This window comes from Protomyctophum bolini (genome assembly GCF_963924005.1).
Source record: "Protomyctophum bolini genome assembly, chromosome: 21".
NCBI lineage: Eukaryota > Metazoa > Chordata > Actinopteri > Myctophiformes > Myctophidae > Protomyctophum > Protomyctophum bolini.
The window spans coordinates 27252399-27278084 of NC_137882.1; the positions used below are offsets into that span (position 1 = coordinate 27252399).

Below are 25686 nucleotides of genomic sequence, written 5' to 3' on the forward strand. Positions count from 1 at the left end.
CATGATGAAATTCAAAGCTACTGACTGACAAAAATATGCATATGTCGTCAACTCAGATGGCTTAGTACAAACAGAAATGTGGCTATGCTAATGGGTGGTTGTGCAACGGATTTGAGTGAAAATCAACCGGTAATTCCCAGGAGGTTACTTATCAAGCCTATAGTGAAAACGACAAGCCTCCACATACCCTAACCTAAACATAACCGCAAGGTCTCAACCTTAACACATGTTCGCCAGTCATTTTGGTCTACTGCCTACTGAGAAACACCAAGCCTCCTCATACCCTAATCTAAACATAACCACAAGCACGTAGCAGCACGGCCCCAACCTTAATCGTCGTTTTCGTTATATCAATGCCAATCGCACCCAGTAGGCACCCAGACTACATGCAGTATAGGTCGATAAGATCGGCTTGATAAGTTCGAAGCGGGGGGCTTGTGTCTGTTCAGATGTTGGGTTTGATTAAATCTTTGCTACAAATTAGCTTTTCCGCCTGAATGAGTTCTCATATGGGATTTGAGACCTCCACCTTGTGTGAAGCTTTTGCTACAAACTGTACAACCAAAGGGCCTTTCCCCTGTGTGAACCCTCATGTGATCTTTCAGATCCCCACTTCGACCATAACCTTTGCTACAAATTGTGCAACTAAAGCGTTTTTCCCCTGTATGTGTAATCATGTGTTTTTTAACAAGGTAGGCATGTGCAAAGCTTTTGCTACAAACTGTGCAACTGAAGTGTTTTTCACCTGTATGACTAACCATGTGTGATTTCACATCATTAGCACGAGCAAATCTTTTCCTACACATTGTACAATAAAAGGGCCTTTCCCCTGTATGAATCATCATATGACTTGTCAGATTACTCTTTTTAACAAAGCCTGTGCCACACTCTGCACAACTAAAAGGCTTTTCCCCTGTGTGAGTCTGCAAGTGTTGTTTAAGACTTAAATGAACACTAAAGTTTTTGGTACAAAATGTACAACTAAAGGGCTTTTCCCCTGTATGAATCATCATGTGTTGTTTTAGAGTAGATGACTGACCAAAGCCTCTACCACACTCAGCACAAATAAAGGGCTTTTCCCCTGTGTGAATCCTCATGTGTTGTTTTAGACCAGCTGACTGACCAAAGTTTCTGCCACACACTGCACAACTAAAGGTCATTTGATTCAGCTTTTCCCCTGTATGAGTCAGCATGTGTGATTTCAGCTTTTCCCCTGTATGAGTCAGCATGTGTGATTTCAGCTTTTCCCCTGTATGAGTCAGCATGTGTGATTTCAGATGTTGCTTAAGACGAAATATTTTGCTACAAACTGAACAACTAAAGGCCTTTTCCCCTGTATGAGTCAGCAAGTGTTGTCTCAGAGTTAAGGGAAGAGTAAAGTTTTTGGTACAAAATGTACAATTAAAGGGCTTTTCCCCTGTATGAATCCTCATGTGACTTTTCAGATGACCCATTTGAGCAAAGCCTTTGCCACACTCTGTACAACTAAAGGGCCTTTCCCCTGTATGAATCCTCATGTGAATTTTCAAATTACCGATTTGACCAAAGCCTTTGCCACACTCTGTACAACTAAAGTATTTGGTCTCTGACTCTGTACAACTCAAATCTTTGGTCCCTGTGATTCCTTGTGTTTGTTTCGATGATGTCAGGTCCTGGGACAGGTTATTGCTCAAAGACAACCTTTGTCCTTCTACATATGTTGTATTATGTGATTTCAGTGTGTTTACATCTGACTGCCCTGCCCTGGTCTCCCACTCATCACTGTCTTCAGTGATGTCAGATTCAGAACAGTGTGAAGAGAGGAGTTGGTCATCACTAGCTGGTTGAGATGTTCCACAGTCCTGTATGTCAGCTTGTGATGTCAGGTGTTCAGTTGAGGTACTGGCTAGAGGCTCCATTTCTCGGTTTTCATCATCATCTTCACTCTTCATTGCTAGTAATATGGTTGACCCATCAACCTCATTTGGTCTTTGAACTAAGTTATCTTGTTCCTCTTTCATCTCTGGAGGCTCTGGTTCCTCCTCTTTACACACAGTGAACTGTAGGAAGTCTAGAAGGGGAAGAAATAAGACAACATAACTAGTTATCAGGTGAAAAGAAATTTAAGATGTATTTGAAATGGTAAAGGCAAACTGTATATTTATATTACATATATTACTTATACATAAGTAATGTAATGACACCTGTCATGTAGTGCTTAGTATATGAGGTATAAAGTACAGCAGCCATGACTTCCTAAAACAGAAGGATTGGGTATAGACGTTATGTATCTTTCAGGACCTTTCACTGCTTTGTCTCAACCATTACTCAATGGCTCTGGTCTCAGCTACCGCGGTAGATATTTTGACATTCCGTTTTTCTTTTCTTTTTATGTTGCCACTACTGTTGGAGCAGCCATAAACTACACAGGTTCATCCCGATGTTCTGGGCATCTTTGTAATGTTCGTGTTAGTAAAAAGCAGGTAAAAGAGTAACGTTTGAAGCAGTCACTTTTCCATTCACTGTAGTAGAAGCTTGGTGCGGGGAAACCGCAGATGTGTCGTCTCCGCCTACAGGAAATACTTTGGCTGCGACCATGAGACCCACTAGGGAATCGGTCTATACCAGCCCTTGCAGCCTCTCACCCTCAAACCCTTACCAGCTGACATCACTTAAGCATGGGTGGATTTAATGGGGGGGGTCGTGACCCACAGGTTGAGAACCCCTGCTTTAAGAGACGGGCATCACTATGGTTACGAATCTGCCGTAAAGCAGGTCGTTGTGACTATATGTACATGCTGCTGCAATGTGTTATCCTGCCGTAGGTTTTCAGTAAACTTTACTATTTTGATTATAATCATTGTGTGGACATTCGAGACATATACAGAGATGCCCCTGCCATCCCGCCCCTCTGCAATGAACTAGCCTACTTATTTGCGCAGTTTTCTAACTTTGCTTCGGAAATCGGTTCGAACGGGACAGTTTGATTTTAGACACAACAAACATAATCTATCACAGTCATCATGAAGCGAGTTTATCCTGCCGGATATGAAAAAAAAAGAAAAGGAAAAGGCGTCAGAGTGAACTATAAAGCAAGCCTGACAGCAATCAGCCTGACAACAAACTTGTCAGGCTGACAACAAACTTGTCAGGCTGACAACAAACTTGCAGGATTGCTGTGCCGTGTCAATGCCGGTTGTAACTTGTGGTGTGCTTCTGACTGTAGTTTGTAATCTCAGACCTCCCAAAACAAACTGGTCAGGCTCCTACTTTATGGCCTCACCCCCCGAACCCACCTCAGCCCTGCCCACTTTGAAAGGGAGTACAGCATCTTGCAATCGGTCTGGTCCACAAGATTCGATACACCACCAAGATGCCCATGTACCTGTCTAAATACTTCCTTAATGTTAACAAAGTCCACACCCACAACACCAGAGGGAGTGCAACAAACCATGTACAACCCAGATTCAGCACAAACAAGGGACTAAATTATTTTCGCTCCGAACGCCCTACCAACAGTCATTAAGACATGCAAATCCCTTGACTCCTTCAAAACCGCTCTCAAAGGGCACCTACGGACGGCTGCAATTCGAAACTGGCCCCCGTAAAATCGGAATTATAACGACCTATATGCATACATGTTTATTGTTTACATTTAAATACTGATTCAGAAGATTGAAGTATTGTTTATTTAGACTAGACCTATTCATTCAGGGTAACTGATTTATATGTGCTGTTGTAAGATCAGGAGGGAACTGTGTCTTTTCCATGCTGTTATTATTGGTTGGTTGGTGCCTTGCATGGTTTCCGCCACCATCGGTGTATGAATGTGTGTGTGAATGGGTGAATGTGATGCACAATCTATGTAAAGCGCCTTGGATTAAGGCGCTATATAAATGCACCATTTACCATTATTATTAGTTTTGGCTTTGTATTTTAATAAAGGACATACCACCTGTTATGTTGTATAATAAAATGCCATGCCACAACAAAAAATTAGCATCCTACTACACTCTAGAATTATTCTATAAGAACCATTAACTGAGTCTATCCGATCTCATCTCTGTGCAGTAGTAGGCCTACTAGTCAGCGTAAAACACCAGGACAAATGTATTATAATACATACCTATGCTGCAAAACTTTAGTAGGGGTTTCATCGAGTCATCAGGCAGTCCACATTCCTGGTCCATCTCTCGCTGTTCCTCTGACGATACCATTTGGAAGCCATCTCTCGTGAAAAGTCGACCTCTCCCTGTGGTGGTCTGGGGAAATCACCAGCAGAACAAACTTTAAGTTTGTCATTCAGCAACCTTACATACAGCCCAAGTGTGTTCTTAGCTGCTACTGATTGTGCTAAACAGGTCAAAAATAGATCCTCGAACAGGGAGGTTTGTTGTCACAGTTGGGGCTATAGCTTTTACCCACATAACAGCTGAAGGTTGTAGAAAGTAACACTATACCCATAGACTAATGGGTAGCACTCACATGTTACCAGAAGGTTAATGCTAATTCTGTCAGTGTGAAACAACAGTTTAAAAAAAATGACACCTGTGTGAACTGAGTGGAGTGGTGCAACTCCCCTCTCTCTCCCCCCCCTCCTCTCTCTCTCTCTCTCTCTCTCTCCAATCAAATCATCACAATCCATGCTACAAACACACAACACAGAACAACATTTTGAATAAATAACTATTCTTCTGCCTGACACATACGTCGTCCTAACTGAGCGAATAGGAGATGGGGATCAAAGTCATTTGATTCCGTTGTTTGACCTGGCATAAACCCGCACACGTATCTTAAAGAATAATGATTATTGGCAGAATCGCTGAAAGTTTTGAATATTTGACAGTAGGCCTACTGTTTAAAAAATTCGTAAGATCAGTGGATGTTGCAATTACCTGCACTACAATACCCATTAAATGTAACGATGTGTAGGCCTACGTTTCGTAATGCAGCTCCAATGGTGAAAGCTGTGTAGTTTCACCCAGCGGATAGAGGACTCCTACTCTGCAGCCTCTATGGCCTATCGGAACTGGCCCCTGTAAAGACAAAATTAAGTACCCCGTAGGCCTACTAGGCTACATGTTTTTTTTTTTTTTTTCTAACTGTATAAAATTAATAATTTTTCTTTTGCATAGAAGTGTAGGTCTGTATTCGTACATCTGAAAATGTTCTGATGAATTGAAAATGGAGGAAGCTGATGTATTTCCATGTGTTTTTTGTGTGCAACTGAAGCAATCTTTCACCCGTGCACGCACGCGCACACACGCTATTATTGTATAATACATAACTAGTCCATACCCATCTGGGGATAGGATCTACATTCTACACAAGCTTTACCTCTTTTTCTATAGGCCTATGGTGTGGATACTAAGGTTGGTTGTTTCCTAGCAATGAGCACTAGAACGCTACGTTATGTCAACATCGGCATGCATGCGTTTAACTAAGCTTTGCTGTTTTAACACCATGGAGGGTTTTAAATTAACAACACCTCGGGCTCTTCAGTTTGGTCAAAACTCCACTGAGTGTAGGCCTACTGCTTCACCCGTCAGTCTGAAGAGAGATAAGAGATTATTCCATTTGACCGCCTTTCTCAAAAATGCTGCTCTAGGAAGCTAGTTAAACATAACTATGAGCCCAATCCACGATTCACCCGTTATGTTAAACAAGTGAAGCCCCTACTCTAGGGCTTACTTTCAATTCATTCATTCATTTGTCAGCCTTCTGATTGGTCCCTGACCCTGACTGACTAACGTGCAGGCTCTTTTTCCCATGTTCCGCCCTGGTTCCGCCTTGTTTATGTTGAATTTGCTAAAACTTTTTTGCTAATTTTGATATGCCCAGTCACCATGCTGCACCTGTGATGTTCCTTTTTACTGACATAAAGTTAAAAAATAAGAATTGAATGCACAGAATATCAATACGAAGCAACTAAAAAACACATTATTTCAATGGTAGTGGATGGAGACTGGAGAGAAAGGATTTTTGTCCAACCACGAAACAGCAACCAATAGGTGCGAAGAGGGGCACAACCATGCACAGGCGGGACTTGACAAAGGGTGAATTCACTGATCGTGATGAATAGTTCATTGCGAACGCAGTGAGCACTTACTATGAGACCTAGCAGATCATGTCTGTGTGTGTGTCTGTCTGTCCGTGTGTCTGTCCCGCTATCCAAATATGGAGTGTGTTGCATCAGCAATGACTCAGCTCCATATATGGGCACAAAAGGGGCCAGGTCCACTCAGCTCCATATATGGGCACAAAAGGGTGTGTGTGTCTGTCCCGAGTGATTTGTCATTTATTCTAATTGTTATTGCAATTTACGATCTGCGTTCGCTTCCCGCGTCTTACTCGTAATAGGCCTATCTCACAGCCATTCCCTGCCCCATGTCCACGCCCCCTTTCCAGACCTAGTGGTGGAGTGATGACGTGACGTCACTCCATAGACATTACATGTTAAAAGACCTACATTCAGAAGCGCTTTTTCTGAAGGTAAACTTTATTCTATAGCCTTACTCATGGACCAGCTTCATCCCTACCTGCTTTCTCTAGATAGATTTTTATTTTTATGATTAAAAACAAAACAACAGCCGCTCCTATGCCCAGCTTTGTGTGTGTGTGTACCCCATAGTGATTGAGTGGCTGAGGGCTTAAAAGTGAAGATAAAATGTATCAATTTGATCAGCAAAATCTCTGGATCTCATCCAAGGCTATACCTGTGCAAAGGTAAGTTAATCTTGTTATCTCAGTCTTGGCTACAGAGGAGTTAACCATAGCCTATGAACAAGCCCAATGTCACACTGGCCAACACCAGAATCTCTGCATGGGGATTAAATATTGCTTGTTAAGTGATTTGAATCAGCTGTTAGCAACAAGAAATTATGCCCACAATAATTTACACATCCCTCTTCCCCCAGTATAAGCTCATTGGGAAACTTCGGGAAAGGGTTTCAAGGGGTTAATGAATAATATGAGCAAATATGCCTTTTAGAATCCTGAACTGGCGGGATACTCATATTGTTGTACTAGTCTTTTATTAGTGTCATGAAATTATAACATAGGGAAAAATATGAAAAAGCAATACAAGCATTTCATAGTCCATCATGGTGAAATTTGAATCTACTTACTAACAACAATTTAATAAAATACAGAAAATGAGAATCAACATAGCTGTGGGGATTCTGTGTATGGCATCATGTCATGTTTGTCTGTTCATATGTTGAGTTTGATTAACCCATTCTGGATGGGAACCCTTTTTGGTGTTTTAACTAAGCATTATCTTATACTTTAGCTATTGAAAAATAGCAGATCTACAAGCTCATAGCGCGGCACCGAGTATCGCACTACGAGCTTGTAGGTCTGCTATTTTTGAAAATTCATAAAAATGCGGCACAAATCTTTGAAAATATATTCTTTCAGAGCGAACGTTTTTTTTATTTTGACGTCAGCCTAAATGGGTCCAATCTCTGCTACTTTGCTAATGAGTTCTCATATGAGATTTCAGAAGTCCACTTTGAGTGAAGTTTTTGCTACAAACTGCACAACTAAAGGGCTTTTCCCCTGTGTGAATCCTCATGTGTTTTTTCAGATCACTCATTCGACCACAACCTTTGCTACAAATTGTGCAACTAAAGGGTTTTTCACTTGTATGCGTAATCATGTGCTCTTTAAGATTGCTAGCACGAGCAAAGTCTTTGCTACAAACTGTGCAACTAAAGGGTTTTTCACTTGTATGCGTAAACATGTGTGATTTAACATAGTCAGCACGTGCAAAGCTTTTGCCACAAACTGTACAATAAAAGGGCCTTTCCCCTGTATGAATCATCATGTGAATTGTCAGAAGATTCATTTTACCAAAGCCTTTGCCACACTCTTTACAACTAAAGGGATTCTCCCCTGTATGAGTCCGCAAGTGTTGGTTCAGACTTCCACGAACAGTAAAGTGTTTGGTACAAAATGTACAACTAAAGGGCTTTTCCCCTGTATGAACCCTCATGTGTTGTTTTAGAGAAGCTGACTGACCAAAGCCTCTGCCACACTCTGTACATCTAAAGGGCTTTTCCCCTGTGTGAATCCTCATATGTTGTTTTAGAGAAGCTGGCTGAATAAATGATCTCCCACACTCAGCACAACTAAAGGACTTTTGATTCAGCATTTCCCCTGTATGATTTAGCATGTGTGTTTTCAGATGCTGCTGATGACGAAATATTTTGCTACAAACTGAACAACTAAAGGGCTTCTCCCCTGTATGAATCATCATGTGAAGTTTCAGAGTGCCTTTTAGTTTAAAGCCTTTTCCACAGTCTGTACAACTAAAGGGCCTTTCCCCTGTGTGAATCCTCATGTGAAGTTTCAGAGTGCCTTTTTGTTTAAAGCCTTTGCCACACTCTGTACAACTAAAGTATTTTGTAATTGACTCTGTACATTTAACGCCTTTGGTCCCTGTGGATAGAGTTTGTTTCGGTGATGTCAGGCCCTGGGAGAGCTTATTGCTCAAAGACAACCTTTGTCTTATATTTTGTGTTCTATGTGATTTCAGTGTGTTTAAATCCGACAGCCCTTCCCTGGTCTCCCACTCATCACTGTCTTCAGGGATGTCAGATTCAGAACAGTGTGAAGAGAGGAGCTGGTCATTACTAGCTGGTCGTGATGTTCCACAGTCCTGTACATCGGCTTGTGCTGTCATGTGTTCAGTTGAGGTACTGGCTAGAGGCTCTCTTTCTCTGTTTTCATCATCATCTTCACTTTTCATTGCTGGTAATGTGGTTGACCCATCAACCTCATTGGGTCTTTGAACTAGGTCCTCCTGTTCCGCTTTCATCTCTGGAGGCTCTGGATCCTCTTTCTTACACACAGTGAACTGCAGGAAGTCTAGAAGGGGAAAAATAACAAGACAGAAATTGTTATCAGTGGAAAAGAAATGTGAAACATATTTGAAATGGTATACATAAGGCAAACTGTATGGCACTAAACGACACCTGTCATAAACGACAGACACCGGTCGTTTCTGTCGTCGCACTCACGCAGTCATCCTTTCAATTTTGTTGTGGTATTAATAGATCAGGGTTTGGGGGGAATCGTAGGCTAGTAAATGAGCCAATGAGCTGCTGAACATACGTCATTCGGGTGGTAAGGGGAGGACGATTACTGTGGGGACAGAAATTCCATAACGCCCCAGCCCTAATGGGATCCGGTCGTAATTTCCGACGCCGCATTAGTCCGACAAAGAGGCTTAAAGATTACAAAAACCGCCGCACCGAGTGATCGGCGTGAGGTCACCAGAAACAAAGAGGGCGAGCTGGATTATGGGCGGCGTCGTTAGCGTCGGACCAACACACCATCAGAATAATGACACTGACTGTTTCCCCATCAAGCCCAACACACACCGTCTGCGAACGCTGCGCGTCAAAACATTTAATTATTTTCAATTAACCTATCCCACACCGGCGGCGTCCGACGCGCGTTCACGCCTCGCCTGACGCTCCGATACGCCACTGTTCTATTTGTGCCGCGTCGCTGCGCACCTGGTGTGTGTTGGGCTTACGTCCCACCCAGCAGCCTTCATATCATAGAGCGGAGCCCATAAGAATATGGCTACTTATGGTCTCACGCTATTTGTGTGAAAATACCGTAGAAATGAATGAAATGTTAATAAAATGATAGCTCAGGGCAGAAAAAGGTAAAAAAAACGAGCATGAAACTTACTGAACTGAACCTGTTTAATATAAACGGTCCTGGTTGGTGCTGGAGAACTCACGTGCAGCTGCAGGCTGGACTCCACAGACTGGTCTGGAATGAAGGAATTAAAAGTGTATTTAAATGATGGCAGATTCAATTCCGGTCACGGTTCGATTAAAAAAGGACTCTAAATAAGGACAAGAGTTTTATTCGTTTATAACGTGACACAAATAACTCATCTCGTGCTGTCCCATTCATTGTATACCAGACCAGCCCTTGCAGCCTCTCACCCTCAAGCACTTACCAGCTGACTTCACTTAAGTCAGTGAGGTTCCAGGTTTTGAGGGTTTAGGGCGGACATTGGAAATGTCACACCTTGAAATGCTATTACTGACGCATGTGACACATTTAAATACTTACTCAAAAGATTGATGCATTTTTATTTAGACAAGGCCTATTCATTTAGGGTAAATTATTTAAATGTGTTGCCGCTGTAAGGTCAGGACTGACCTGTGTCTTGGCCATGCTGTTGTTCTACTTTGTGTTTTAATAAAGGGGACAACACCACATGTTATGTTGTATAATAATGCCATGCCACAATCAATAATTAGTAGTCTACTACACTAAATGTATTTGATAAAAACGATTAACTAAGTCTGTCTGTTAAGATCTCATCTCTGTGGACAGTGTGGAGTAGCACTAGTCAGTGTAAAACACAGGAAAACATATATAGTTGCATTATACCTATCCTGCTAATTACTGCAGGTTTCAGCGTGTCATCAGGCAGTCCACATTTCTGGTCCATCTCTCGCTGTTCCTCTGACAATGTCGAATACCTTTTGGAAGCCATATCTTCCAACCTCTCCCTGTGGTAGTCTATCTGGGAAAATCACAAAGTTATCATTCAGCAACCTCACATACACAATGCAGTAAGTGTGTTCTTGAACAGCTACTGTGTTAATAATAGGTCAAAAATCAGACACGTCTGAGTGGCGCTGTACGGTACTTGTGCTGTACTGTACTGTACTGTAGGGGAGACGGGGTAATGTGAGACACTGGGTAAACTGAGACACCCCCTTTATCACATGACCACAACACATTTGTGGTCATGTGACCATTATATTTTGAAGCCCCTCCCATTTCCCACTTGCCATGGAGGAGAGGACGTCATTGTGCTGTAAAAGTACATTTTCTTGCCGTCAACATAATGAACTGTTGTGTCAAATCAAATTGATTCAGGTAGAAAAACTTATATCATACACGTTGATGAACTACCAACATATCCATGTGATTGCTGCTAGCTGAAGATTAGCCTGAATTACTAAAAGAGGTCCTGTTTACCAAAATGTGGGTGTGGGGTAAAGTGAGACAAATGCTTCGGGGTAAAGCGAGACACTGTCTTACATTACCCCACCATGAGGCACTGAAGTTAAGTTCAGTCTTAAACATATTTTAATCTAATATTACATTGCATATGTTTTATTTTCTATGTCATAAACATTGTAGAAAATGCCAAGAAAATACACCAGAAAGACAACCTGGGGTGGAACCCCCCTTGAGGAGATGGAGAAGGCAGCCACTGAGGTCAAGGCAGAAAAGAAGATAATACACCAGAAATGTATGCACAATTTCTCAGAATAATTATGGGAAACACAAAAGCGTGGGAGAGACCCATATTTGTAAGGAAAACGGTGTGGCACATGTTCTGAAATGTGATGTGATGAAGAAGCTGCCACAACCTAAACAGAGTGGAGGAACCACACGAAGAGAGCAACTCCTCACCTTTGGCAACCAGTGACTTCCAAGAAAGTCTGGGTGGCAACCGACGAAGGTCGGTGACGCTGGAGTGACAGCTGACCTCCAGGAAAGACTGGCGGGGCCCAGCAACTCCTGTTGCAGCACTCGCAAGAGGGCACTAAGCAAGCTACAGAACGTACAAATGAGAGTACAAATCAGAGTCTCCCGAGTGGAGGGGTGGAAGGGAGACTCAATAGGACAGATTCAACAACAATGACAATGACACACTCAGAGAAGGCTTCCTTGACTCAAATAAACCAGAGTGTGGACAATGGACAAGGATGGACACATGCACACCGAACAGTCTGGTGAGACGTAGGAGAACCCTAGGCCTTGGATAAAGGTGCTATATATTACCATTTATAATTTCCATTGTTAGGAAACATCCCAAATTAATAGGAAATGTGTACATTTTACTGATATATCATTTTAGCTCACCTAGATGGGAGCAAATGTAAAAAGTGTCTCACATTACCCCCGTCTCCCCTACTGTACTGTACTGTACTGTACTGTACTGTACTGTACTGTACTGTACTGTACTGTACTGTACTGTACTGTACTGTACTGTACTGTACAAGCCCTCCTCCCTGGCCTGTGTGTGTCTGTCTGTGCGTTAGGCTGTTCAACAGTGACACTTGGTGGTGAACAAACGCTATAGACGCTATTTTTGTGCTCGGACACAGGGACAGACCATAGCCATGTCTATATCTAAGCGGCTCTGGGACAGACCCAGCCACATACACAGCTGTCTATAGGATAGGTTTACCATACGTCCTCTTTTGCCCGGACAAGTCCTCTTTTGGGGGGATGTCCGGGCAGTCCGGGCCCCCGGGGTTATAAATTCCTTCAAATGTCCGGTGTTTTACACGTATCGCCTGTATCACTACGCTCACAGACCATTCAGACCAATGTGTATTACAATGCACGTTCAATGGTTCGTAGTGGAAATACACTGTGAGAGGTGGACTTTCAGCCCGAACCCCGGAATGTGTATTATTCATAACTCTGCATGCGCTGCGCGCTGAGTCTGACAGCGCTGGTCCGACCACAGAGCAGAGTAGAGAAAGGCTCGCTGGCTGCTCTGCTGTCTGCAGATAGACTGTTGTGCTCTCCGTGAGGAAAGCTTGACATGCCAAAGAACTATCTCATCATCATTGACATGCATAAAAAGTAGGCTACTGTTTTCTTAGCTTTGTGACTGACCAATGAGAAGCAGATTGTATTGTCTGCAACGGAACTATGTGTCTGTCACAAATAAAAGTTCTGTCCTGCAAGCCCATGTCATGTCATCAACTAGCCCCTCTCGGAACCCTACATAAAGCTTTTATGAAATTTGATTGTCGCTTTATATAGGGTTCCTGGCCATGCTAAGATTTTCTAATGCGATTGTTGGAACACGGATATAAACAAACTCATCGTTTCGTCGATCGGCGCGCTATTACCACGTTTTTTATTGTGTTTTCTTACGGATGTGCGAACTATAAGTACCTTACATACCTCTGATAAAATCTCCTGTGTCGCGGAAGCCGTTAAGTATTTTTAATCCATGTTTGATTAAAAATGTCGCTTTGATTTCTTCTTGTTTATTTACCGTTTATTGTACCGCCTCCCGATGTGCGGTTGGCTTTGCGGGCGTCCCTGCCTCTGATCTGCTCCGTCATAGCTGTAGCACCACTAGCTAGCCAGATAGGCGGTACAATGAGGTGTCAATAAACAAGGTAGGAAGAAGCGACATTTTTAATCAATCATGGATTAAAAATACTTAACGGCTTCCGCGACACAGGAGATGTGTCGGTATGGTATGTAAGGTACTTATAGTTCGCACATTCGTAAGTCAACACATGAAAAAACATCGTAAAAGCGTGCAGAAGCTTTTCTCATGGCGTGTTTACATTGTATTTGTGTGTGCGTAACTGGCGGCAGCCCAGTGTGAAACAGGACCCAATGGGTAAAGTAATCAAAGTGTCAGAAACTTTACTACATTTGGGTTCTGCTTGCGGGGCTAGTCATCAACACAGACAAGGCAGCTGTGTGCGAGGTGAGTCCTGCAAATTAAATTGACCCAATATTATTTTGTACAACCTAGCAAAGCATAATGGTTTGGAGAATAGGCTGGTCTCTCTTTTTACAAGAGATAAGCCATTGCATACAGGTTCTTAAACTTTTTAATTTCAAGGGCCCCCATAACTCTGAGAGTAAAACCAGATGGACCCATAAGAGTCCCATTTGATTCCGTGTCAGAGTTAAAAGTTATAAAAGTGTCCATTTGGTTCCATTTGTACTAGTACACTCTCAGAGTTACAGACCTGTAAGGGTCCATGATTTGGTTCCATTTGTACACTCTCAGAGTTACAGACCTGTAAGGGTCCATTTGGGTCCATGTGTTATACACGCTCAGAGTTACAGACCTATAATGGGTCCATTTGGAACCCCCTCAAGGAACCATGAGGGTCCCTGGATCACACGTTTGAGAGCCACTGCTTTAAATAAATACATAACTATAACTAATCTTGACAGCTTGTTTACAAATGTTTGTAAACAAATCCCAAATATATGTAAACAAACTGCACATGTTTGTAAACAAATCCATAAATAGGTGTAAACAAATCCCAAAATGTTTGTAAACTAATACCAAAATATTTGTAAATAAACCACAAATGTGTATAAACAAATCACAACTATTTGTAAACAAAGCCCAACTGTTTGTAAACAAATCTCAAATATTTGTAAACAAACCGCACATGTTTGTAACCAAATCCCAAAATGTTTGTAAACAAATCCCAAAATATTTGTAAACAAACAACATATATTTGTAAACATATTACAAATTGTTTGTAAACAAACACCAATTGTTTGTAAACAAACACCAAAATGTTTGTAAAGAAACCCCAATAGGCTATGTTTGTAAACAATCCCAAATGTTTGTAAACAAATCATTGAACGTTGGTAGTAATAACGCGTCCAGGAGACTTAGGTCAGATCTGAAGCCATTTTATTTGGCATTAGGAACCCGTTGTGACAGCATGCCCTTGCTGACGTCCACGACACCCCATCTGAAGATATTTAAGGGCCTATTTTGAAACAAAAACATTTTTGAATAGTTCAACTAGCCGATTTACAAGCTCACGTGTCGATGTAGATCAGCCCCCTCAAGGAACCATGAGGGTCCCTGGATCACACCTTTGAGAGCCACTGCTTTAAATAGATACATAACTAATATATAGAGCATATTTCATCAAATTTAGGAGCCAAACTTTTTTGACAAATTCATTTACCGGTAATTCAAACAGAACCGCGCACGCCCGACACATGCACATCCACGACATGCATGCGCACGTGCACATGCACGCGCGCATGTGTCCTATTTTTGGTAATTCAGAATATGATATGCCTACTATAGGAGTGGTTGCACCACTCAAAAATAGATCCTCCAGACAGAAAACTTATCACAGTAGATGGGGCAAGCATTTGCCCACACACATTTGACTTGCAAGTTGCAAGGAAACTTCTCTCTCACTCACCAAACAATACGTGTGGTGTCACTGCGTGTGTGTCCTTGTTGTTTGTCCTTGTTGTTTGTTCTGGTTGTATTGCTGTATCGTTGTATTGTTCTTTCTGCTTTGGCAATGTAAACGTATGTTTTCTCATGCCAATAAAGCCCTTTGAATTGAATTGTGTCCTATGTGGAATAAAGCAGCGGCTTCGACTCAGTTGGTTACTCCCTTGGTAAACAAACAGTTTCCTAGGCCTAGGAATGCTACGTTATAGCCCTGGAGGATTTAAACATTCTCTTCAGTTTGGTCAAAAAGATACCCGTGGCCGTGGAACTAATACTATCCTGTCTCCACCCGCTTGGCTTCCTCCACTGTTTGGTATGGGATAATGGGAACCATGCGTCACTGGACGTTAGTGACGTAATTTAACAGCGTGTTGTCGTCCTGGTTGTCGTGCGTGCCGACGTACAAAGTGAGCGACGGATCTGTTTCAGTGTTGCCATGTCCGCGTATTATAATCAACTTTGGGCTAGTTTTTCTGTAAAGTTGCTTGTATATTGCAGTTGGTTGCGGGTTGCGGTTTCCTAATGTTGTTTAAACAGTGGTTTCATTTTCAAGACAACAGGACAGGACCCCCAAATGAATTTGTCTGCGGACCCCCATCTGAAAATGTGAATATCATGTCAGGGACACCTACACAAGATTCGCGATGTTATTTTTTTAAAGAATATTCCACATTTTACAAAATGTCTTTAAGATTTTTTTTTACAGATCTATTGCTCACATCGCGACGCGTTGTGAGCTTGTAGATCTGCTATTTGCACGTAGCCTGCTACAAGGTGGAAGTGTTCGCTTCTTTTTCGGGCTTTTTTTTCATATAGACCGGGTTGCTTGTTTCTCTCACGCAATCTGGCAACACTGATGTGTTTAATACTAAACGAACGAGGCTACATATCGCTCCGTTGTGTTGCGTTCGCACGCGCACGTTGACATTCAGACATTTGGCAGACATTACACAGGAGGATCTTTCTCTCGACAACAGGTCAGTTGGTGTGTTCGGCGTGTCCTTGTTGTCATAAACACAAACGACACAGTTTGTGTGACCAAGAACTGCGTCTTTTGGTCGCGATCTGTCGCCGGGGCGAAGTGTTATATTTGTCCTTGTTGGCTAAACCCAAGGTGTTTTAGCCTTAGAGGTTTTAGCCCACTAGGCTAAAAGGGTACGTTGTTTTGCTTGTAGATCTGTTTTGTTTTATTAGTCTGGACTGACACAACACCATATAGGATACCTGTAATCAGTTTATAACTGTATAATAGCTGTTCATTAGCTGCAAAGCAACTTGGATGCTATAATGCTTTGTGGCATCTATGGCTCGCTACTGTAGCTGTTTCATTATATTCCAAAGTAGTATTGATGGGCTGTGCATAATTATACTAATTATTCAGTTTAATATGAATATACTGATTAAAATGAGTATATGAGTAGACCTACAGCAGGGTGTACACTACAGTCACAGACACGTACTACTAGTGGACCCCGCTGGAAACGAACCATATAGTGCTCCCTTTTAGCATCCTTATATACATTTGTACCTCTTATATAAATCTGTAGCTTTTTCCCCATGCAAACTGTTAAAGTATTCAATCAGTCATTCAATCATAATCATTGGACTGTTCATATACTCATTCTAGAGAGGGAGAGAGAGATGCGATTTTTTTCAATCAGGAGAGATGACTCCTACAGCAAAAATTAAAATTTAAGGAACACTATACAAATGTTTAATGTCTATATTTTGAAAATTCCTCTAATCTGGTGTACAGGTGATGACATGCACATTACATGCATAATATAATTACAAATTCGTTCTGTCTTTATAATGAGAGAATTGGCACTCAGAGCCTAAACTGGTGACCACCAGGTGGCGCTGAAGGAGTTAACGACCAAATAAAATTGTAAATCTTTTTTTTTAAATGGCTGATTGTGATTTTTCTGTTGCTCTGCACACAGGACTTGTCAGGGATGTCGTCACGCTTACCTAGTTGTTTGATCCCCTCCTTATATAAGGCATCTACACCAGCACCAATCTCCGTCCGATTATTAATTGTCAACCTTGTCTGTATGAGATTCTAATTCTAAACCTGCAATTTAAACATTCTTAACTTGCTCCCAAAACTGAAGAACATCAAGACCCAACTCCTTGATAAGTTGTTAAGGTCAGCACTTTCCTGCTCTTGTGACCAAGACCTTCTCCATCCTTACAGGACTGTGTGGGCAGGATGGGAGCCTCGTATTCCACCCCTGCTCCGCCATCCGTCAAGGCTGAGGCAGTGGCGTTCGCGCCACCACAGGGCTGCCCCATGCACCACGATCCACAGCCCGTCAGAGGTGGGTCGTACGTGTTTATACCTCCCTTTAGAAAGCGACCACACGAGCAGTCCCTATTTTCTTGTAGAAATCAATCAGTGAAATTGTTAGCTTAAAGGGGTTGCACGCACTCCAACTCTAACCATGCAATTTACAATTTAGGCATTTAGCAGAAGCTCTTAATCCAGCGTTATTTACAGTAAGTAAAAACTACACATGGTAATTGTCATTGAGGACCATAAGCAAGTTAAGTACCTAACATCCGTCTAACAGTACAATGAAACTGAGTATACACTATAGAGTGCATTTGCGCTGTTCTAAAATCCATGGCCATGGTATACCACAGGCTCGCGTCGCTTTGGTTTATTTTACGGGTCTCGTGCAGGGCGAAAACACGGACATAACGCTAGAGATGGTCAGAACCGTAATTAATTTAATTAGTTACACACTATGTCAGCCAGCCGTGTTTGTTTTGACCCTACTACTGACCCTGTACACACTGACCCTGTACAGGACAAGTGTGGCTGAAAACGGCATTTTATTTTTCTAGTGTTGAGTTTGTCACCTCATCCCGTCTCTCTCTCTATAGTGTCTCCTCCGTCAGAGTGTCCCATGCACCAAGCCCAGCCTTTAACGGGTAATAATACAATTATACTAAATACGATTTATATAGCACTTTTCTAGGTACTCAAAGTCAATTAGCTAAAATGGTTAAAAACTGTAAAAGAAAGGTAGACAAAGGTGAGTGAGTGTGTGTGTGTGTGTTCTTCTGGTCAAGCCACATCAACGTGTCTCTCTCTCCTTCAGTGTCTCCGCCATCAGAATGTCCGATGCACCAAACACAGCCAGTAAGTGGTAAGTGTGAGACACCTGTTGTCAACAACAAACAGTGCCATTTTCTCACTCAGAAATCTTATACACATCCACACACGCCGACAGCAAATGTAATTCTTAATGAACCGTACAGGTGATGTAACAAGATCAAAATAAGTTGAGCATGTAAAAGAATAGGACATTTGAAAGCAGGTGCTGCAATGAAGGTCTACAACACTAGGAGACACTCAAATGATTGGCTTAGGAATGCGACAAAAAATAATAAATCCATGAATGCAAGGCTTCATGCGGGTGTGTAAAGTTAGGGGGGGGGGGGGGGCTACTCTGATGTTCTCTATTAACAAACACCTTGTTGTTGACACCTCTGCTTGACTGTTAAGTGACATCAAGGTGTGGATGGCTCTAAACTTTCTAAGACCCCCTTTCAACCGGTTGGTTCCCAGTGGGAACCGGTTCAGTTCTTTTTGGTTCTTAGTCCATGAGCCAGAGCTCCAAAATTGGTGGGAAAAGCTAGACCTATATTAAATTGTTTATAGGATCAATACAAGTAAATTAATACATGATAACCCTTTCACAGTAGTAGCTTTTTCATATTTTCGATTATTTAGCATATTTTCCTACATAATGCCTCATTTGCATATTTAAAATGTAACATTTGTAATACAAATGGTCCCGGTATCGTTCCCACTGACCTAGGTTCCCTGCAGCCTTATGTGATTTTGAGCGGGTTATACTTTTCAGTTGTTTCACTGATGTTCTTGCTGTTGTTTTTCTGTGTTTTGGCTACAGTGTATTTGGTTTTTATTTATCCTGTAGAGCACTTTGTAAACCCTGAGTTTTGAAATGTGCTATATAAATAAAGTGGATTGGAAAGTGGATTGGATTAACGCATCCATGCATCCCACAATAACAGGTGATTCTAAATATCTATACAACGTGCGCTCTACTGTCTCCATCAGACGTTCCCACACAGCAAGCGGCACCACCACCAGCAGCAGAAGCAGCAGCCCCGGCACATCAGGACAGGGCCTACGAGTTTGTGGGATGTCCGATGAAGGGAGCAGCGGCGAGCATGCAGAGCGACATCGACCCAACAAACATGGTACGCTCCACAGCACAGACATGTTCAGATCAATTCTACTGTCCGCCCTGAAACTGGGAGGTCTGGGTTTCGATCCCCGGCCGTGTCATACCAAAGACTGTAAAAATAGGACCCAATGCCTCCCTGCTTGGCACTCGGCATCAATGGGTTGGCTTGGGGGTCAAATCAACTAATTAAATGATTCCCGAGCGCGGCACGGCTGCAGCTCACCGCTCCAAGAGATGGGTCAAATGCGGAGAACAAATTTCACTGTGGTAACATGTGTGACAAATGGTATGACTTTGACTTAGTGAATTCTGGAGAAATTGTGACAATAATATGTAGTCAAAATTGAAGTTAAATTGAATTGAAGACACAGAGCAAAGGTCGTCGGAATCCGGACTTGAACCTGCGACACGCTGTCTCCTATAGGTGCCCAGACCACGAGGCCGAGGCATATTCTTTACATTTTCACCCTGCTTGTCTGCCTGTGTCCAGATGCCTCCCTCCTAACCTCCCTTGTCTGCCTGTGTCCAGATGCCTCCCTCCTAACCTCCCTTGTCTGCCTGTGTCCAGATGCCTCCTCCCAATCAGGTGCCCGCTCCAGACCAGCCCTTCCCCCTGCCCGTCAACCGGCAGGAGTCCCAGATCCCCCGGCACGGTTCCGGCAGGAACTGGGTCTACCCGTCCGAGCAGATGTTCTGGAACGCCATGCTCCGGAAGGGGTCAGTGTTTCTCGTTAAAAGGGCGGGTCTCGTCCAGTTTATACCATTTAAGGATGTAGGATCAAATGGCAACGCATGAGATGATGACTCATTCTCTCATGCTCTCCCCCGCACCATGCAGGTGGCGCTGGCGTGAGGACGACCTGGCTGCACATGACATGAGCAACATCATCAAGATCCACAACCAGAACAACGAGCAGGCCTGGCAGGAGATCCTGAAGTGGGAGGCTCTCCACGGACAGTGAGTCCTACTCCTACTGGTTGCTAACGCAGGGGTGGGCAACTTTGACGATGCAGAGGGCCACTGTTATTTCCACACTCACTCCAGAGGGCCACATGACATGTTTCTGTCGTAGCAAAAATAGCCGCTCTACAAGCTCAAAATGCGTCACACTTGTAGATCAGCTATTTTTTAATTGAAATACTGAATTATTTTGTGTTCCTGAAAAGTAACCTTTTTATATCATACATGTAAATTGAATTAGTTATAGTTATGTTAACTTTATGAACTAAATACAAATTCATTGGACATACAAAGACAATACAATTTTAATACTAGTCATTTAAAGCTACATATACCGTATCGACTGAAGTAATTAAAGCGGGACATGCTTGCAATGTTTGGAATTGTAACAGCTGAAATTTGTCAGTATTCTGATAATAACCTGCATTAAGTCATGGTGGGGGCCGCATGTGGCCCCCGGGCCACCAGTTGCCTGGGGGCCGCATGTGGCCCCCGGGCCACCAGTTGCCCATGTATGTGCTAATGGATTTATTCCAGATGACATGCAGATGAGGTTCTTATGTATACTGTGATCAAGACCAAAGTTATATAATCGTGGTTAGGTGTTTACATGACATTCTCCTGGCGTATTTCCTTAATCCGCGAGCACACGTGTTTCGTACCATGCGCAGATTACGCACACGCCAACGAGACCCGTTCATGCTGATTCATAATGTATTGTAAACGGTTAAAGTCTCTTGTTAACTTGGTTTGTGTGTCTCCCACAGGGAATGTCCATGTGGTCCCTCTCTCAAACGGTTTGGAGGTAAAGCTAAAGAGTTCTCTCCCAGGGCACGCATTCGCCACTGGATGGGGTGAGCTATTTGACACTTAATTGCTTTAAATGCACTGTGCACGTAACTAATGTTAGGTGATGGGGTCAATGCAAGGAACCTTAGCCATGTATGCAAACCAAATCACTATCCGTTTAGGACTGATTACAAATAACTCATAAATGTTGGTTTTCAATGTAATGAGTCCCGGGATGCAGGGGTGGTCTTTTAGATGAGTCCCAGGGATGATGAGTCCCATTTTTATAATTTGCAGCATTTCACCCCCATTTCATTTTATATGGTATTATTAGTCTTTTTTTTAGGGGCGCCTATATACAGGTTTAATGTTGGTTTTTAGTTAAACAAACATTAAAAATTACACCCGTGTACAGGTGTACACGGACATTGCTGTTCCTTGGAGTGGTTGCACCACTCAAAAACGCCATTGACAATGAAGGGAAATTTACGTCATCTTGTCCCTAACACAAACATTAAATGCCATTGTTTTGTCCATGTTTGTTTTACATCACCATATCATAGCAACATGAGTTAGACTAATAATATATTAGCGCCCCTCACTTCACACGTGTGTGATTTAAAAAAAAAACACAATTAAAGTGTATAAAGATGAGTTTCAGTGCTCTCCTCCTGTCCCCATGGATTTAAGTTCAGTCGCTACGACTGATTTGTGACGACTGTCATTTGGATTCCATAGAAGTCAGCAGCATGCCACAAAAAGGCTATCTCCAAGCTTACTTAACACGTGTTGTAAGCTTGTAGATAGCCTATTTTTGATTATTAGTTATTTCAGTCTTCCAGAAAACCCTAATGATCTCTGATATTTCGTAAATTCAATCGTTGACGCCTCCCTCAATCTGCAATTTCTTCGACTGGTTAGCTGTATGGTTACCATGGTTAGTGTGTGGCGGCGCCTTTCAACGTCGTTTATATATATACCGGTATATATAATTTATTTTCTTTAATCCATGTGTCCCTCTGCCTCCTCCCTCAGCTATGAGCTGCCGTTCGATCGGCACGACTGGATCGTGGACCGCTGCGGGAAGGAGGTGCGCTACGTCATCGACTACTACGACGGCGAGATCAACAAGGACACGTACGAGTTCTCCATACTGGACGTCCGTCCTGCCTTTGACTCCCTGGGTGCGGTCTGGGACCGCGCGAAGGTGGCCTGGTGGCGTTGGAATTCCTAAAAGAAAAATACTTTGTCACTCCCTCTTCTCATTCGTCGGGAAGTGACGTGTTGTGAGCTTGTAGGTCTGCCGTTTTCGGAACATGCCCAAACTACGAACGAACACCATGTGGATTCCTACTCCTTCGTGCAAGGATCATTTTCACATTTGAAACCAGTGAAGCAAGTCAAGAACACTCTACATCAAAGAAACGGGCTGTACCGAGCTTCACCATGCTAATCTGCTAATATGATTTCAAATTAAAAAAGAAAAAATATATATATTTTTAGGCATGTCGTGCAGCTTCATGGAATTGTATGTTCTCCCATTCCCAACTGCATTGGCCCCTGTGATAGACCAAGTGGAACCCATAGGATTCTTAATAGAATTATCGCAGAATTCCCTGGGTGCATTTGTCCTTGCAGGCTGGTTAAGGCGTTTGGTACGCATTACGCACCCCCATACCTCTGAGAGTGTAATCGTCGGTTTTTGGGGTTCAAGTGAAAATGTGCCTCAATTTCATGTGAATGTTTTCAAAGATACACTTTGCTGTCTGGCAAGCTAGTTTCATATTGTTTATTGAGTAGAAGTGGGTTTGACCAAAGGGCCGTGTTGTCAGTGGGGTATAGTTATATTTTGGGTATAGTTTTATTTTTTTAACAAAAGGAAGGGGACAAAATGGTCTCAGCTCTGAGATTGTAAGCAATCAGAATCCTTCCCTCCCCCCTCCCGGTTTGTGTGTGTGTGTGGTGTTGAATGCTGAGGGGTGATTTTGTATCCGAGGTTTAGGGTTTGCTATAATCTAATCTTCACTGCGACGGTGTCAAGCACCAAAAACTCCGTTCACAAGCTGTCGTCTTCTGAGACACGTCTTGTGACATGCTGTGAGCCTGTGAACTTGCAGGTCAGGCTGTTATCATAGTGAGACACGTCATACAATGAAGTATAAATTAGGCTTCTGAAGGGAATGGTTTGGATTGGAGGATGGATTAACCTGTCCCAGTATTGTAAAGTTGTCCTCCTCTCATACCGCATCGTATGTCCAATAAATCCATATTAACATCCATATGGCTCAGCCCTACTCGCTTGCTTATTGCTTGCTTCCAAGGGAATAGGCGCTCTTATGAAAATGTGAATAAATGTATTATTTACCCATTATTAGCTTGAGGATCGAAATGCATTTTTATCCTGGAGACGGCTGTCTCATTTTGACAATGTATCAATCACCATACTGTAATATTGCTGTATGCATTTGCACGTACTGTAGATACCGCATTGGCTTGCTGCCACTCCCTCTTTCCCAGGTGTTTCTAAACCTAACCTCACAGAAATTATGCCTAAAATGCCTCTTGTCCATGGCTCTAATGCGGTCACATTTAGAGCTATGTTACTGTCGACTTCCGGGGCTCGCATAAATGCAGACCAGCGCAGTGGAGTAACTAAAATTATTACTTTTTCCGGTGAAAACAAAAAACCTAACTTCAAAACCCTGTCCACTTGGGCGAAACTCCTGGGAAATGTATGTCTAGTGAAGCAGGAGGTTTCTCAACCAATTTTCAAGAAGCTTGGTTTGTTACAAATGTCAGACTTTCAGTTGCAGGATACTTGGTAATTTATTTGAAACAAAACGCCTTATCTTACATGTGTAGTACCAGACTCTGTACTGTCTGGCAGTGGAGTCAGGCCAAGTTTCCCCTGCCAATATGGCAGCAACATTGCGATCCAGTCGCCAATGCAATGTCTACAGTATTATGTCTAGGGTATCGGTAGTAGCGGTGTGGGCTAATATTTCTCTTAACATTGAGGTCCCGGTGGATGCTATTCTATTTATTGTTTGTGAGTGACTAAATATGTGTACATATACTGTCCGCACAATGTAGTTCTCGATTTCACTAAAACGCTGAAGAATTATTTTGGACCCGTTTTATAATATGAACCAGTCAAGCAATAAAGATGACTTTTTGACTGAAATAAGTCTTTCTGTCCCGTTTGTCTCTCTGGCACAATGTTTGGTCATAATCCGCCACAGATCTGTGACATCAGCCATGCACATATTCATGTGACACGCACAACTTGACCTTCACTGCCTGCCCCTGGACATGCAAACGATGCACTCCCACATCAAGCTCCTGCACAGAAGGAGCCCCTGGGGAGTGGCATCCCCACGTTAAAATGTTGGCACAAAAAGAGGAAAAAAATACAACCACTTTGGTCAAGTAGTATCCCTGATTCCCTGGCACAAACCCGGGCCAGAATCGGCACTATTGTCGAGTACAGATACTCAAAAAGATTATTCAAGCAAAATGGTCAGTGGTTCTGAAGCATTGAGGTGAACCAATGGCACCACCTGTTGGTCCCAACGCGGCAGTGTTGCTGGCACACTGCTGTGCTGCAACAGTAATACATCTGTGATCCCACATTGGCCTGGAACAAGACAACAAGTAACCACTGTTAACAATTCTTGTTTGATGTGCATAGAACTGACATGTGCTGCGTGGAAATGTGACGCTTCACTGGTGCGTTTTAGCGCGTTTTAGCACCTTTGCTTTAAATTATCTGCGCTCTTGCGGTGGTAGTTGAGTTTATTTATTTATTTTTAACTTTCTCCCCCCCATCACCCCCCACCACCAAATCATACCAAAATCAAGAGCAAACAGATGAGGTGTGGAAATCAGTAGTGTAAGTGCGTGTATGTTAACCCCAAATGCTGAAAAAGGTGCATGGTGGAAGAGGGGCAAAGGAGAACTGAATACAACAGAGCTGAGGAAGGGACTGGGGAGGCAGGCTTATATAGGGCGTCGGCACCCTTGGCTGATTGATCATCACAGCACTGCTCCCCAATCCACTGCAACACAAGGAGAAAGGGAATTAGGAATAGCAAAGCAAACTAACCAAAGTGAATAATAAATATAATAAAAAGCTACACCAGACCGACCACCTAATAAGATACCATATACCATAATATACTATATACCCTAATATAGTACAATACATACAGGGGGCCGTCACACATCATCGATAGGAAATCCAAGCTAATAGAAACGGCAGGCTTTCTTTTTCTTATTTTTTATCCCACGATTTTGCAACCCAGTTTTTTCACCCAGTGCCAATTATCTAATGTAATCCTGGGTGCTACATTTCCTCTGCCAACCTGGGGGGCAGTGGACTGACCTCATGCCTCCTTCTATGCATGAGGAGTCCAAGCTGCTTCTTTTCACCTGACGGGGGGGATTTCCCTGGCCGGATGTAGCGCGTGGAAGGAACACGTTATTGTATTAACCCCCCCCCCCCTCCTCTCTCTCTCTCTCTCTCTCTCTCTCTGAGACAACAGCAACAGTGCAGCACTATCTCTCTCTGTTTCTGGCACAACAGCGCCCCTACTGGTACTCATAATCTTCAAAGTAACTAGTAGGCTACCACACATTTTCAAATAATTGTAGTGGAGGGAAAAGATTGGACTTTTTACTTTTTACTTAAATTTAAGATT

At 42.7% G+C, this 25686-nt stretch overlaps 2 protein-coding genes across 4 annotated transcripts; one reads left to right on the forward strand and one right to left on the reverse strand.

Moving 5' to 3' along the window:
• On the reverse strand, nucleotides 1-4208 carry LOC308336315 (uncharacterized protein). The gene is made up of 2 exons (XM_080793658.1): nucleotides 4106-4208; nucleotides 1-2050 (listed from the first exon to the last, which is right to left on the reverse strand). The coding sequence occupies exons 1-2, from the start codon at nucleotides 4194-4196 to the stop codon at nucleotides 474-476; spliced, it is 1668 nt and encodes a 555-aa protein (XP_080649784.1). The 5' UTR covers nucleotides 4197-4208; the 3' UTR covers nucleotides 1-473.
• Nucleotides 4209-15889: 11681 nt separating this feature from the next.
• hccsb (holocytochrome c synthase b) lies at nucleotides 15890-24163 on the forward strand. Of its 3 annotated transcripts, none has more exons than XM_080794385.1 (9): nucleotides 15890-16002; nucleotides 17225-17334; nucleotides 17903-17950; nucleotides 18121-18168; nucleotides 19107-19249; nucleotides 19805-19953; nucleotides 20075-20194; nucleotides 20965-21051; nucleotides 22022-24163. In XM_080794385.1, the coding sequence occupies exons 2-9, from the start codon at nucleotides 17226-17228 to the stop codon at nucleotides 22218-22220; spliced, it is 903 nt and encodes a 300-aa protein (XP_080650511.1). In that variant the 5' UTR covers nucleotides 15890-16002; nucleotide 17225; the 3' UTR covers nucleotides 22221-24163. The 3 variants fall into 3 exon arrangements, with proteins under 3 accessions (XP_080650511.1, XP_080650513.1, XP_080650512.1); XM_080794387.1 differs by having other exon boundaries at nucleotides 18121-18165; XM_080794386.1 differs by having other exon boundaries at nucleotides 15897-15990; nucleotides 17211-17334.
• Nucleotides 24164-25686: the final 1523 nt, after the last annotated feature.

Bases quoted from the DNA above. Each gene is read 5' to 3' on its own strand.
- LOC308336315 (XM_080793658.1), bottom strand. From the start codon at position 4,196: ATGGTATCGTCAGAGGAACAGCGAGAGATGGACCAGGAATGTGGACTG. The intron at 2,051-4,105 runs GTATGTATTATA...TTCCCCTTCTAG, and splicing joins ACTAAAGTTTTGCAGCATAG to ACTTCCTACAGTTCACTGTG.
- hccsb (XM_080794385.1), top strand. From the start codon at position 17,226: ATGGGAGCCTCGTATTCCACCCCTGCTCCGCCATCCGTCAAGGCTGAG. The intron at 19,954-20,074 runs GTCAGTGTTTCT...CGCACCATGCAG, and splicing joins AACGCCATGCTCCGGAAGGG to GTGGCGCTGGCGTGAGGACG. The intron at 20,195-20,964 runs GTGAGTCCTACT...TGTCTCCCACAG, and splicing joins TGGGAGGCTCTCCACGGACA to GGAATGTCCATGTGGTCCCT.